Source organism: Lonchura striata, chromosome 1 (assembly GCF_046129695.1).
Source record: "Lonchura striata isolate bLonStr1 chromosome 1, bLonStr1.mat, whole genome shotgun sequence".
Taxonomy (NCBI): Eukaryota; Metazoa; Chordata; class Aves; order Passeriformes; family Estrildidae; genus Lonchura; species Lonchura striata.
This window is the reverse complement of record NC_134603.1, coordinates 43,228,759-43,244,669: the sequence shown is the minus strand read 5'-3', so window position 1 is coordinate 43,244,669 and position 15,911 is coordinate 43,228,759. Positions and strand designations below refer to the sequence as shown.

Below are 15,911 nucleotides of genomic sequence, written 5' to 3'. Positions count from 1 at the left end.
ACCATTTGCCTTGGGTGGAGGAAATGAAGATGACGTGAGGCAAATCAGACTGTGGGGCACCATGATATGAAGTTGTGGTTATATTGGTGTATTGGTGGTGCAGACATTGCCAGTCTTTCTGTTAATTTTTAATGAACTGTTTCCCACTGTCTCCATGGTATTGCTGTTAATTAAGGATCACCTGAATTGACACTTAGTTTTGCAGGGTCATTTTTGGAATTTTGAGGAATTTCTGAGAAATGTTAATGCTTTAGAATTTTCTGTCCACAAGTCTGGCTGTGCTTGCTCAATACCAGTATGAAATTTGTCTCAAAAAAGTTTGAAGTATCGGCTGTTCTTTATGGCTTTCTGCTGTTTCTTTGGTTCAGTGCAGATCTGACCAGCTTCCTCTCTTTGTTTGATTTCAAGTGTTCTAATTTGCTTTTTATTGCACAGTGCTTATATGTCTTTTCAGAAGTACAATAAAATGGGTTAATCCATGAAATAGCTTCTATGTGGCCTGGTGTATTTTACACTGTGTAGAGTGTTATTTAGAGGAATAGACCAATATTGATTTCTTTCTTCTCAGAGGTTTTTTCCCGTATTATTTAGCTATGTGAACAATTTGGAAAGGTATTACAATCCATTAAAGTTACAGACTTAAACCTTATAGAGCATCAGTCATTCATGCTCATAAACCTATAGGGATAATTCATATCAAATATGTTCCTTGTTGATACGGTATTACTTTAATAAATCCCCCAAGTTCAGAACACAAATCACAGTTGTAAAAATAGAGTGCACAGTAAGAATGGAGAAAAATAGACAGGAGGCTAGGAGAGATCTGTATTAAGCCCAGCCCATTCTGATTAATTCCAGAATTTTAATGCTTGCAGATGTATTAATTGGCAGGTATTCATATTTTTATGTTTTAAGACCTTTTGAATGAGATATCATCTTCCATATAAAACAGTCTGATGGGTATTTGCTCTTTCTAATCTGTAGATATTTTATATTACATTATCAGCCCTGTATTCAATACATTTATGAAACACAAAGCACTACCATTTGTAGAGATTTATTCGTGTATCATTTTCCCCCAGATTTGCCAGAACACCATCATGTTCGTGTTCTGAAGGTTAATGCCCAAAGTCAAACAGACAGAAGCCAAATGCTGCAAGGTTTCCAAGATTAGGACTGATTCCCTTCACGAAAATAAATGATTCCTGCCATGTTCAGTGATTTTGTGCAGCACTACTCACGGCTGAGTGAGTGCATCAATACTGTAGTCCTTACATGCTGTACATACTGATGACACTCTGTGTTAACTTGATTGACTGAGCAGTATACTGGAGAGGATGCACCTGCGAGAGATGTGCAGACATATATATTTTTATTCTGGTTTTGAAACATTTTGGGTTTACTTTTTTTTTTGGATGTCTTAGTTTCACATTTCATGGGTTATCATGTTGTGCTGTTAAGGTAGAGCAGACAGTTACGTGCTTCTTTGTTGTCAAAACTGGATTGGAAAATGATCTAAGGTGCATCTTCTTTCTCTATAAAAAAAGGAGAAAAAGGCTGATTTTACATTTTAAAAGAAAATGACATAAAGAGGACGAGTGTGAAGTCTGGCAAGTCAGTAGCTGTGTAAATTATGCTTATTTTAAGGGATTCAGTTTAAGGATAGAGAAATGTGTGTAATTCACTTATAAGCATTATTTTTTGCTACAGTTTTATGTTTTGTTATCGTTTTTGTAGGCTTTGAGACAACAGCAGAAAAGAAGAAATGGAGTCTCAATGATGGTAAACAAGACTGTTCCTCGTGTTGTTTTGACACCATTAAAGGTGTCCGATGAGCAGTCGGATTCACCTTCAGGTAAATAGCTAAAGGACCGTTTGCAAGATCAGCTCTAGTCACAGAGCCGTCCTCTGAATCAGATGTGTAGCGTACAGAATTTGGAATTGCTGAAATACTATTTCCACTGGGTGGTTTTGTTTAACGTCTTTATTTCCTTATCAAGACTCGTGTCTCAAGGATGGAGATTTTCCTTTAATAAAGAACTGAAGGCACACAGTAAAATGACAATTGGTAATAGCAGCAGCTTTAAAGGAATGCAAAGTAACATTTTGTTTGGCTCTGGAGCTCTAATGGAGGACCACATGCTGGTATTCAATGCCATAAAAGGAGGAGGGGGGGAAAGGCAAGCTTCTCCGTGAATGTGAATTTGTGTCTCAGTTCTGCATTGCAATACTCAAATCCTTTTGTTAGCTTTTCTTCTTACACCATGCTTATCACTGCAACATAACCTTGACCTTTAGCTCTGGTGGTGAAGTTGCTTCATTTTAAGATATTTCTGTCTCTATGTTTAACACAAATTAACAATTGTATTTCTGAACATATCTTTTCTTTAAATGTTTCTTCAAAAAGAAATTATGGGTTTTTTCAGCCTTAGGTTGCTTTACTGCCCCATAACTTAAGGTTAAAATATTTTTAAAAATATCTCCTGGGCATTAGAGAACTATGTTATTTTTATTAGATCACTGAACATTTTTATTGACTGCAGTGTTCAGTAAACTTTAGTTTTCAGCACTTAATTGATTTATTGAGCTTTTACTTCCAATACTTCTGATGAGGAGGAATTGTATTGTGACCAGAAAAATATATTGCCTTTCAGCAAGAAAATGTCAATTTTTTAAATCTTATTTTTGTTTTGTGTATGGTGTAGGGGGTGCTGAGGGGATTGTTAGTAAAAGTGCAAAAAGATCATATATGAGGGATTTTACTTTTTCCAAAGGATCGGAATCTAAAAATGGTGAAGCAGATGGTTCTGATAAAGAGATGAAACATGGGCAAAAGTCTCCAACTGGAAAGCAAACAAGCCAGCACTTAAAGAGGTTAAAAAAATCGGGTTTAGGTGAGTAGGAGTGAAATAAATATCTTACTTGTAATATTGATATTTTTCTAAACTCTGCGTTCTGTTGGAAAATTTTATTTTTCTGTTTACCTGTCCCTTTTTCAAACTCAGCAGCTGATCCTTTCTCAAGAAGACATCTTTCTGTCTACCTGAAAAATCCATGGTCAGTTTTTTTTCGTCCTCAGTGGTTGCTTTTTAAAGTTTGACAGACCTAAGCAATTGCAGGGAGAGTTGATTTAGCAGTTAGATTCTGATTATTGTGTAATGATTTTTTGGGGGATGGGGGCAATGTGTAACAGATATTCTTTCTTCATGGTGAATTTGCTTGCCTAATGTGCATTTATTCCCAGAGATAGTAGCATATTTGCTTACATGCTTGCCCGATTAGAATTCAATATTCTCTTTTCTTCATTTGCATTATTGCATGTCATATAGAGATTTGGCATAAAAGTTTTGGTTGGTTCTTCTTTGGTGGATTTGGTTCTTCAGCTGAATTTGTAACTATTTTGAAACTACATCTCTTGAGGTGGTAGATACAGTTTCTGATTTTATTTTCTGTGGGTTTTTTAGTGAGGTTCATGAATCATATTCTGTAATTAACAAAGAATTTTCTCTGAAAAGAGATGCTAATAGTAAATTCTAAATCTCCATGTCATAGGCAGATTTTCCTGCTCTGCATGAAATTTAATTTTAAAAGTTCCCTACGGAGCACAAAATGTAGTGTTCACTAAGACTCTTGTCTCTGCTTAAGTGAAGTCAAAGAATGACATAACTGTTCCTTTATCTTTACAAAGTACTTTTTGCATTCAGCAGAATGCTGAATTATTTAGACAAGTATTTCGGAATGTGGCCATGTCGGAAAAGATAACACAAGCTTTTTGTAGTGGCCAAATCCTAGAAGTTATTTTATGTCTATCTTTGTGGGGATAAGATTGTTCTTCTTTATTAATCATCCAGCCTGGTCCTATTTTTATATATAATGATCCTGTAAAATATCTTCAAGGCACTTTACTTCCTAAATGCCATAGGAGAGTTGTTAATGTGTGATTGCCAGCTCCTGGCAGTGTAACCTAGAAGCCTTATTGTATCACAGCCTCCCATAGAAGTGTACTTTGGTTTAATACATGATCTTTCTGCAAATTATCAATCAGTCCCATGTGGATAGTTAGTTCTTTATGTTGATCCAACATCATTATTCAAAATAGACAATACTCCCTCAGTATTATAGCTTCTGCTATGCAAAGTTATATTCAATGTTAGATGATTCCCTGTAATTTTTCTCTACATTTAAGACTGAGATACATAATTTCAAGTATATATTCCTCCCCATCTTCAGATATGACATCAACTGTTGGCTCATGATATCAAATTAATTCATTAGGGGTTTTTTGGTGGATTTTGGAAAAGAAGTCTACTGACCTTTTGGAACACCACACGTGAAGTGCACCAAACTTTGTATAAGGTTTAAGGGTTTCTGGTCTTGTACCTGTTAAAATGTTTTTCTCATAACACAACATTTTTTGGGATGCTAAAAGTGCAGTTGTAGAGCAGCTTTGAGACTAGGTCCTGTGTCCTGTGTAGTGCACAATCCAGGTCCAGATTGTGCTGATCTGACCAACATCCACTACATATTGTTTGGTAGACTTTCTGAGCTCTGATTAAATAAGATTACTTTTTTTCCACTTTAGTTAACAGATTCTGCCAGCTGTGATTTCTGTCCTTTTTCTGTTTTCATTTTTATATCTTGATGTAGACCCATGGTGTTCTCATCTTCTTGTGGTTAATTCTCTGTGTTGAGGAGTAAACTCTTATTTTCCAAGTCTGCAAGCCTGAGTTTTCTCTCTTGTCTTTCAGCTTCTATTTCTGATCTGGACAGTGATACCCCTGAACTATATAAGTATTCAAAATGTCTTTCTCTGTGGAAAACAACATAGAAAACATTGGCACATGTTTTGTCATAAACTCTTCTCCGAGCTATGATTAGTGATGCAGTGGTGTCATACTTCCATGTTGCTCCCAAATACTTCAGTAAATCTTATTACAAACTTGGGACCTGCTATACAGAACCTAAATTAGCCATAGGAAAGGTGCAGGAGAGAGAATTTGTTTTTCTGAACAGATTTTGAGGGTTTTTAAAGTGGAATTGTGGTGTGGATCCACAGTTCGCTACTGGCCTAGAAGCACTACACGTATTTCTTCCAGAAGCTGATAAAACCCCCATAGTACTCTGTAAGTGATAGCAGGTCAAATAAATCAGAAAATGTAGATTTGGCTCTTTGTCTTGGGCTTTTCATACTCTGAGAATATCTGCCACCAAAGGATGTTACTGATTTTGCCATCATGTATCTTATTTTAGTTTGGATTATCTCTTTGTATATGCCTTCCCATAGGATATAAAGTGCTAGCTGGGGAAAATGTTACTCTAATTTGGAGTCACTTAGAAGATGGGGATATGTATTTTGTATTGATTAAAGAAGAGAATACACATACAGGCATTAAAATTCAATACATCATACAACTTGTACTATGCTCAGGGACTATGTTCTTTTTACATTTATATTTAGAGGGTGAAACAGATGGTGAGGATAGTTTATTGTGATGCATTCATGAAAATGGGCACTTCTTCCATGCAATTGTCCTGTATAACAGGGCATTCATTTGCTGGTAATGAAGTCTTTGCTGTACTGAAATAGAGTATGTTAGAAATATGTGTTGGAAAAGGTTATCCTGTGCTGAGTGCAAAGTAGTTCTTGTCTCATTCAGTTACTATCAGCTGCTGAAAAGTAAAATAAAATTACAAGAATGCTTACATGAGGCTGTGACTGAAGTTGAGCTTTTAGAATTTACAAATCTTCATTTTCTTGCATATTTTGTAGTTACAGATTTTCAGGGAAGAGACCACCATAGGTCCTCTAAGAAATCGAAAGCATAATTGCATTCCTCCTATTAATGTTACTGTTAAGTAGCTTGTAGCATTTGAGACATTCCTAATAATCAGTATGCCCAAATTTTCTCATTTTTAAAACGCATTTAATGTGTCAGTTTTAATTGCTCCTGAGAGGTCCCATGTAAATGCCAAATGCCATCATTCATCATAGCAGTGGAATAATATTTTAATCACTTTTTTAGGGATTCTGATGGAGTTTGTGTTTTATATAATTTATATATACCCCTCTTACACCATTTTTTAAATACTTGAAAGTACAACAAACTGAAATGTGAAGAAGTTTCCTGGGAGAGGTTAGAAGCTTTTGAGTTTTTCCAGCCACCTGGACTTTGATATGTTAAGACTCAGAGGGAAAAAAGGATTTTAGCAATACATAAATACCTTGAAGCAGATAGCTCTTTAATAAACTTTAAAAAGTAATTTCTAAATATTATCCTAGAAATAATAACAAATCAGACCAGACAGGATCTCCAGTGGTCATCTAATTTGTTCAGCAGTCATAGGTCAAAGTCAGATATGCATCTGTCATTACTGACAGGTACTTGTCTAACATATTCTTAAAGTATTTTGATGGAGATTGTAATGCCTCCCTATGGATTTAATTCAGCATCTCCTTGTTATTGGTGGTGAAAGCTTTCTTTTCCCAGTATCTTAACAGATATATTTCTTCCTGTGCAAGGGTTAAAGTTGGTAGCCTTTCTGTCCACTGTGTAAAGTAAGAAGACATTATTCTATAATGCTGTGAATGAGCCATATGTTTCCCTTTCCCTCTGCTGAGTCTTTATCTTACTCCTTTAATCGTTCCTCACATACCTTGTTTACTAATCTCACAATTCCTGCTGCTGCCTTCTGTGTTTTAATCATTTGAGCTCTTAGTTCTTAGGAAAATCCTGAAAAATGCTTTTGGTTTTTGTTGTTAATGTTTTCAAACATTAACATATTAAATATTCTCATCTCTTTGATCTCTCTCTTTTCACACAGGTAGTTTTAGCAGGTGCAATGGGACAAGTTCTGTAGGCCATAGGGCACTGCTGATGGCAAAAGAAAAGCTGTCCATAATTATTGATTCACATCATTCTTATTGAGCAGCCTTTTGCTTGAAAATAGGTGCTTATATAATTATTGTTGATGACATGATAGGATTTTTTTTGTGGATGTTGCATTGGTCTTGATCAAGAAGTAAGAATATGTCAGCTGTGATGTTTACTGGAACATAAGAGGTCAAGAGACAAATGAATTTTGTCTCTTTATTATAAAATAAAAATATTTTATCTTCAAGAGACAAATATAAAATATTTTTTATTATTATACAAATATAAAAGCTGTTAAGACACATAGAAATGGCTGTGTTACCCTTCTCAGAGTACCATTTCTCAAGAGCTTATTTTATTATAGAGTAAAAGCTAAAAACTTTAAAAGAAGATTTGTTCCTACTCTCTTCCTTTATTTATGTTTAAAGTTATTTCTGTTTATTTACTCCAGGACATTTGAAATGGACCAAAGCTGAGGATATTGACATAGAAACACCGGGATCTATTCTAGTGAACACTAACCTGAGGGCTTTAATAAATAAACACACCTTTGCTTCTTTACCTCAGCATTTTCAACAATACCTCCTGCTTTTGCTTCCAGAAGTAGACAGGCAGGTAAGTAGCATCATAAAATATTTCTATTTTTAATGAGACTTTCTTACAGTGTGTTTGCATAGGCTGATTTGACTGACTAGGAATCATTCCAGGAAAGACTTAGAAAATCTCCCTACTTTCTTAAGTAAAAGTGTTAGATGTAGAATGACTGTAAAGTTTTTCTGTGAAAACCAGCTCCTGCTTTTTTAGTTCCTGAAAACATTGCAGGTCCCTGAAAACTCTGCAGGTCCCTGAATTGTCTGAATGCAAAATGGGCAGCGAACTTTCAAACTTGCTAAATCACTTAATTAGCTTTTCTACCTGTGGTGTTGAAGATAAACTTCTCATTCTCAAGACTTTCTTTATTTTGAGTCTCTTTTCATCTGTGATCTTCCTTGGTGCTCTGCCAGCAATGTCCAGGTCAATATTAGTCAATTAATCAATTTTTGTTCTCCTGCTCTTCATCTTTTGCACAGGCCTATGTAAGCTCTCTCAGCTCCAGTGCACTGAATCAACTTGTTCCCACCTTTTATAAGGAATATCTTCTCCAGAGCTTATGGCTGTCTGCTCAGATCTGTTGAGGAGAATGGTTTGGAGATTTACAGGCTGAAAATATAATTTCAGTTTAGTGATCTTTCCTGCAATGTCTAAATTGTGATCTTTCCTACAATATCTGGTCTTTCCTCCATTTGTTGGTCAGATTGCAGGGTTTCTTAGAGAGAGAAACAAAAAGTCCTTCTAGTGTGTCTAGTAGTTAAAATAGATAAGAGATTTCATTTACTCACTTGCCTCACTTAGGGATTCAAGCAGTCTTACCACTTTCAATGGGGAATACTCATGCACATAATTCAGACTTATTAACTTACACAAATAGGGCATTTTATTTTTTGTAGATGGTCAGTATCCCTCTTTTAATATAGTAACTAGAGAATGCAGATCACTTAAATGAGTAATTAAAACCTGCATCTTAAATCAGTATTTCATTTCAGTATTGCAAGTTTTATTTTTTAAACTGTTAGTAGTTAGTCTACCACTAAAGCAGGGAGAATGCAATGTGACACAAAAAGGGAGAAAAATTGTGTTAATGTACATTTACTCAGCCTGTTATCAAATTATATACTGTATGTTGTGGACCACAATTCTGCATTTAGTAACAGAATGTTTGAGAAGGAACCTCAGAACAAGATCCATAGGAGAAACAATGTAAATGTCTTTATTCTCAAGCTCCCACAATGCAGTCAAAGTCAATATTGACAAGTCTTAAGAACACCTTTTTCTCTGCTGCCAAACAGATTTTAACTTAGTGCCCAGGAAATATTTTTAGGATGGTTTTGATTTTTTGTTCTTTTTCTAGTTAATTCATCAGAAAAGATTAAAAAATGTTCTAGGTAAAATCACATTTTCTCTCCAACCATCAAAGACCCAGTGTTCAAAAATTACATTTCAAGCATGGGATCTTTATTTAGAAGATTTAACTTTAAAATTTATTTTTAAAAATGAAGTATCTGCAACTGACAAGCCACTTACCTCCTTATCAGTGTTCTTACAGCAGAGTTTTTTGGCAAGAAAATCAAGAGAATATTTTTTGAATTTAAATATGTTTCACTAGTTAAAAGCAGTGCATATTTTTTCACTTTTATTTCAAAAATCATTCACATAATGCATTTAATATGTTATTTCAGAGGCCCAACACTGCATATTTGGAGCAAATGTTGTGATGAGACATTTGCAGGTGTCCTCTGTCTGTCATCTTCTCACAGCATTCTGTGGGTTTGTGTAGCATACCAAGTTTTCACCTGCATTTAGAAGGCAGGAGTCACCAGTCATATCTGGAAGTTTAATCAAAATGTTTGGCCTCTAGCTGTGAAAGTCTGAAAATTCTTTTCCAATGGAGAGTGGAATAACCCTGAACTTTGCAGAAGTCTTAGCAGAGAAAGAAATGCACCTCTTTCCTTGGTATCTGAGAATTATGTCCTCAGCTATGCCTGAAGTGTGGCATCCCAGATACAGACTGATGAAAGCAATAGAACTGATGTTCTTTTCCTTTCTGTGACAAGTGGGAGATGCCAGTGTAGTGCTCAAGAATCAAATAAAAGGATAGAGAATTTTAGCCAGGGAGTTCTGGTGGGAGTCTGCTATCGATCACTCTGACTGAACAATGCAAGGGTATTCAGTTTTCCTCTTTTATTTCTACTTTCTAAATAAAATGGGGCATCAGGCAAGCAAAAATAGTGCAATACTATTCTTTGAGTTAGCTTCACATTTCTTGGGGTTCAGTTTTATTGTTTCATATTGTCATTTCCTTGATTTGTCTGAAAATTCTTATTTCTGCTCTTGTGGCTCAGAAGTGTTTCCTCGTTTCCTCCCTGTGTGCTGCTCTGCAGTTGGCTGCTGTTGTCTCCCCCAGAGAAAGCTGCATTTCTATGTTGCCATGTGGATATAGTATGTGAAGTACTATAATAAATGGCACTATAAAAATATGATAGAGTTATGCTATTTGTGTATATATAGTGATCTGTGAAATAAATTACTAATGAAGTGCAGTTTCATTTAGACTTTATTACTGCTCCACATAGAAAAACCCCATGATGAATGATTCTTTGTCATTTCTGTCATAAACACCATTTTTCTGGGTGGTATAACTCCTCCTCCTTAAATCGTACTCAGCCAAAACTTGTCATGCATGTGTCAGTTTGAATAAGCATTTTTAGAAACCATTAGTTAAGGGAGTTGAGATTTTCTGGTTTTTTGTGTGCAAGTGTTTATTATAAATAAATGACTTCTGTCTCAACCTTGGTTAGTCTATGTGTTCAAGAAAAGTTCAGGGACAAGTTAGGAGATTTTAGGGATGTGTTTTCTGATCTTTCTTTCATTTTCAAGTGTTGTGGTTGCTATCAGGCAGCTATTGGAGTCTATGGAACAGAAAGCCTTAGGAAAGTTGTCCCAGAATAGAAGAAGTCAAGAGCAATTCTTCTGATGTTCATGCTGTCCCTACTCCAGCTAGATTTTTGAAAAAGTGGAAGAATAGCATCATTGCCCTTTTTTTCCCCTTGGGAAAAGATAAATTGTATCACGAGTTATAATTACAATTTAAATTGATTTCAGCTTGCATATTAGTTTAAATTCTATTTCAGTAGTGATGAGGCCTTGTGTAATTTTCTGTATTAAAAATGCCTGTAAAAGAAGATGGAGCAAGTTGGCAGTTATGGTAGATGCATTTTATCAGTGATCTTATTTGTTTTGATTTGGGTTCAGAGGGAATAAGTATGTAGAGATTGTTCAAATAATTAGAAACAAAGAATGTCCTGAGTTGGAAGGGACCCATGAGGATTGAGTCAAGCTTCTCACCCTGCACAGGACAGCCCCAAGAATCACACCATGTGCATTGTCTAAATGCTTCTTGAACTCTACCAGGCTTGGTGCTGTGAACACTTCCCTGGGGAGCCTGTTCCAGTGCCCAACCACCCTCTGGGTGAGGAAACTTTTCCTGATATCCAACCTAAACCTCCCCTAACACAACCTTAGGCCATTCCCTCGGGTCTTGTCACTTGTCACCACAGAGAAGAGATCAGTACCTGAGAAGCAGCCTTGTCCCAGACTTGTCTGTTTAGCAGATTGCTCCAAAATCTTGCATCACTGAATAATGGGAACTTCATGACTGGGAAAAAAAAACCTGAACATCCAGATTTCCAGCTCTTCATTAATCTGTTTGGATTTAAAGACTCAAAATCCTTGAAGCTCAGCTGATACAGAAACCTGTTTGGTGATTCCCTGGGAGACCTATATGACTGAGCTGGAAATACAGAAAAAAATACAGGTATAGAAACTATATGGAAAAAAAAGTCTGCACAAGAGATTTCAGTTACCACAAATTCCAGCGATTATTATTATTTAATTTTTATCTAATTATAATTAGAAGATTCTACAGCTAAAGAACAATGGATTTTTCATGAAATACCAATTTCTGACATTGATACTTCAAAATAATAATTACATGTAACAGACACCTTCTTGACTACCTCAGCAAATACTCACTTTCAAAGCAGGAAGTTTCTCTGTGTATCTAGAGTGCTGTGTGGCATCAGTGAGTCTTCAAATATTAATTAAACAATGTATATTGTGCAAGGATGGGTAACAGGTCTGTACAACAGGTTGCTGAAAATGAATGGCAGTTGGCAATGTTGTGTCTACTCCAGCTTTCCTTGTTGGTGCTTCTGGGAAGTCAAATTCCTGATCTTAACACTAGGGAAGGGCAAAAGGAAGGGGAAAACCAACCACCTACTTAGCTTCCAAAAAGAGAAGTGTAACACTATCTGAAGAGTAGAAGAAAGCTGAAGTGATTTTACTAATCCTTAGAGGGCTAAACAAAATGTTCTCTCCTGAAAGCTCTGGAAAAAAAGTGTGTCCCTCCAGACTCTATGACTGCTTAATACCTTTCTGATCTTTGAGAATCTAAGTCTATCTTGCATTTTCTCTTCTGGTAATACTGGGCTCTTTTGAGTCTCTTGTGATTTGCACCTGCCCTGCCCTTTGACATAGGATGAGAATGTCTTCCTACAAAAATACTTCAAAGCCTCCTCAGACGTGTGTGTTAGGTGGCACTGCCATTTCACCATACCAAATCTGTACTGGAAGAGCATTTAAAACAGTAGAGGAAATCACAGTAATAGTTATATCTTGTGTCAACTTTACTTGTTTAATGAAAGAAATTTAGCAATTGTCTATCTTTTATCTACAGTTTATAGATAGGTTAGTTGCTTAAATTTAAAATTTCAGTATTCTTGAGGAATAACTTAAGCTGTGTAGTATTGCAGAAGGTCCTGTGAATATTTCAGGTTTGTAGCAGGTCAGTCTACTGAAAAGAAAAACATGATGTACAAATCAAAGGATTCTAAAATGGGTCAAAACCCACCTTATTCTCTTTATTTCAATTTCTAAATCAGCAAATCCCAAAATAATTACTGTCTCTTGGGAGAGTGCTAGTATTACTATGCTATCACATCACAGCATCCTTTTATTTTAAGGTCAGTGCAGGTTCTGTGCTTCTGTCTTGGCCTGTTCATTTTAGGTTGATGCAGTTTGAATCTGTCACCTTGTAAAGATTCCTTCTCCCCTTGTGTTGAGAAAAGGCAGAGGGTGATGTCGTCTAGTGATTTTCTCTGTTCTGTTTAAAATAAGAAGAAGTAATTTTGGGGAAGGTTATCTACAGAATTCCAATTCAAATCTCTGTTTCCATGCAGTATGAATCAGCGTAATATCTCTCCTGCAATTTGAGCAAAGACAGCAAAAGGTAACCATTGTGTTTTATGTGCACAAATTACCCCTACTCCCAACCACATCAGTTGGAATTTTGTGGTGGAGAGTGGGTAATGAATAATACAAAATATTATTTTACTTGTAAAAGGCAAGAAGTCTGGTATCTGACATTCTGAACGCTTAGTATTTAGAAGGTACCTTACTGTATATTAGTTTTTTATTAGAGAGTAAGTGAAGCTTGATTTTCACAATTGGTTTCTTGTAGCAATGTAACCATCTCCCTGCTTGTTTTATTAACTTCATCAGTCCTTGAGGATTATATGTGCCATTGGTATTTTGCAGAATTTCATTTATAGAAAGACCAACTGCAGAAATTAGTGCTGCATGTATTATTTGCTTCCAGCTTTACTTTATGTTTCTCTCCATGGAATTATTGTGTAGTGGTAGTTAAATGGTTACCTAATCTTACTTAGCTGTCTTTTCTGCTTATACTACAATCTTTTAGCTTTGTCCTTTTCCATTATCTATCAATCAGTAGCTTTCAAATATTTATTGTTATGTTCCTGTAAATGTTTGAGTTTTACACTGAAATAGTTTTAGGTTTATGACAGAAGCATTTAGTTCAGAGAACATTTGCAATTGAAGGTTAAATGTAACATATGTCATCTGCACCTAAACAGATTTAAAAAGCTGTTAAATTGGCACCCCTGTGTGTGCAGTAATTGAAGGTCATTTTATGACACATTTCTCCCTTTAGCTGACATTTTTTCTTCGGTTTTACTGGATGATGTGGACAGCATGGTGTTGCTGTAATGTGCCTTATTTGTACAGCTTTATTAGGGTAGTTTTACTGCAGGTATCTTACAGACTAGATATATGAATAAATTCCAAAGATTTAAGCTGGCTTTTCCATAAAATTCTGTGTCTGTTTCCTGAGCTGAGCTAGTCAAGGATTTTCAGACAGATTACTACACCCAGCTGACCCTCTGTCCTTATGCAGTAAGTTAATACTTATTTTACCTAATACACTTGTATGGATGGTGTATATGTGTATTTCCCAGTCATGTATTAACAACAAACATCAATTTCACTTTATGTGAGTTGAAAGCTGAAGGATTTTACATCAAAATCCCAGTTGTCTTCAGCTACACGAAAGCTACTCTTTCAGCTTCCCTAGGCAGTCCAGAAAGGCTCACTGCAATTGCATTGCAATCTGGCTGCTCTGATTGATGTGGTAATGGAATTCTTGTTTGCTTGTTTGCAGTAATCCCTAGAGGTCCTCCTCAGTATCAGTATTTCTGCATATGTGAATAGGAAGCTTTACATTTTTGATTAAGTGTCATGGTTTCATATTTCTGCAGGCTTGGTCACTGTATTTCAGAAGTGTGAATCAGTGTTTTCCACTGTGCCACATCCATGTTGTGGAAGTTCTTTTTTGATTTCTAAAACCTAGTTACAAGCTCTTGTCACACTTAAAACATGTCTCACCTTTAAGAACACATTTTGCAGAGGTGTTAGCAGAACTATTACATTTGCTTTTGTCTGTAGCAAGGCTAAACACAGTTGGAACATTTAGTAGGACACAGCAATGGCATTGTGCCCCCTGAAAGCTAAAAAATACAAGATCCACAGCTGTCTCTATAGCATCCTTTCCTGTAAGTCCTTCTGATGTGTGAGGGGCCCTTCACTCAAGGTTGTTCTTTTGATGCAGACGTGAAGCATTTGTTCCCCTCTTGTTCCCTTCAAGCAAGTTTTCTCAAGTACAGTGCACAGCTGTTAGGGCTTAAAAAAAAGAGGACTTCATATTCCATACAAGTTCCATTTATATATGACAGAATTATTAGTACTTTAAAAAGAGAACTGATAAAGCGCCCCCCTTCCAGTGGGAAAATAAGTGCCTCACATAAGTACCTTTTTAAAAGATTGTGCTAGGAGCTGTGTTATGAGAGCATACCTAATGTGTGGACATAAGTGGTAATATATATGGGCACAAGAGACTGGTATGCTGGTAGTTATTTAGCTGTTAAGGATGCACTGCAGTACTGCAGTGTGTAGTGTTCCAGCTGTGCCTCCCTTGCAAAGTGCTAATAATTAAGCGATATGAGTTGGTCTGCAGTGCCTCCAGTGTTGCCACTGTAGGGCTGCGCAGGAATTAGATGGGGAGTAGAACATTCCTTTCCATTTTGAATCTAAAGACAGACAAGGACTTGAAACAGGATGTTGGATGCAGGTGCAGCAAAAGGAAGAGCAAATAGAAGTGATCTATCCGTGCTTCTGCAGCACTCTCCCCCTCTTCACTCTTACTCCCACCCTCTCTCTCTGCTCTTCCCCTTGCCTTTCCCTCCTCTCACCCTTTTCCAATATATTTATTAGGCTTAGATACAAAATGGAAAAAAAAAAGTTGATTTTTTTTTTCCTAATTATTTCAGAACATTACTATCCTTTGAGTTATTAATCTCAGATTTCATTTAGTTCTCTCTTGTGTTAAGGACATGCAACCATTTTTTTGCATAGAAAGGCAGTGTTTTCTAGTGCCTAAAGAAAAGGGATTGGACACAGTATTTTCCTTTCTGACAGTCGTCAAAAATTACTGACTAATTTTAGATTCTCACATGTAACTTCCCCTCACCTTCAGGTTCTTGGGCTTAAAGGTATATGTCTATAATTCTATTATTGAAGGCTAAGTGAATAGACCCTGGTTGTTTATATCCCTTTTTCTGTATTCTCCACAAAATATGAACATTCTTGGCTAATTCAATAAAGTTTAACTTTCTCAGAGTCTCTAGTCATCTTTCCTTAAACAAGTTCCATACATGCTTGCCTTGATCACAATCCATATATGCTTTTCTGCCTATTTTTCCCCAGACTTATGTGCCTTTTCTAGTACCTTTATAAATACTTACTTTTTTCTGTGTGTTCTGACATGCTTGGGTTCACTAATTATGTGAACTATGTATTAGGAAAAAAAGGGTTTTAATTGTTACTTCTAGAATTTGAATTCAGTTAGACGGTACTGTTTGCTGCATGTTATAGTTTTTTTTCTATTTTGCTTGGGTTCTGTTTCATTTTAAAACATGCCTTATCTTTTCATTTTGCCAGATTTATAACTCGGCTGAAATTCTTCATCTAATTTCTTGCATCTGAGCTCAAACAGATTGGATTCTATTGTCTTTTTTGACACTACAGTGT

At 36.0% G+C, this 15,911-nt stretch overlaps 1 protein-coding gene across 4 annotated transcripts in view; it reads left to right on the top strand.

The window, feature by feature from the left end:
- The window catches only part of ASXL3 (ASXL transcriptional regulator 3), a 126,622-nt gene that overhangs the window by 78,691 nt on the left and 32,020 nt on the right, over positions 1 to 15,911 (top strand). For all 4 annotated transcript variants that reach the window (XM_021525717.3, XM_021525719.3, XM_077783773.1 and 1 more), the window contains 3 exons: positions 1,738 to 1,855; positions 2,775 to 2,894; positions 7,324 to 7,487. In XM_021525717.3, coding sequence (XP_021381392.2) covers positions 1,738 to 1,855; positions 2,775 to 2,894; positions 7,324 to 7,487 — 402 coding nt within the window. The remainder of the gene's footprint in view (positions 1 to 1,737; positions 1,856 to 2,774; positions 2,895 to 7,323; positions 7,488 to 15,911) is intronic.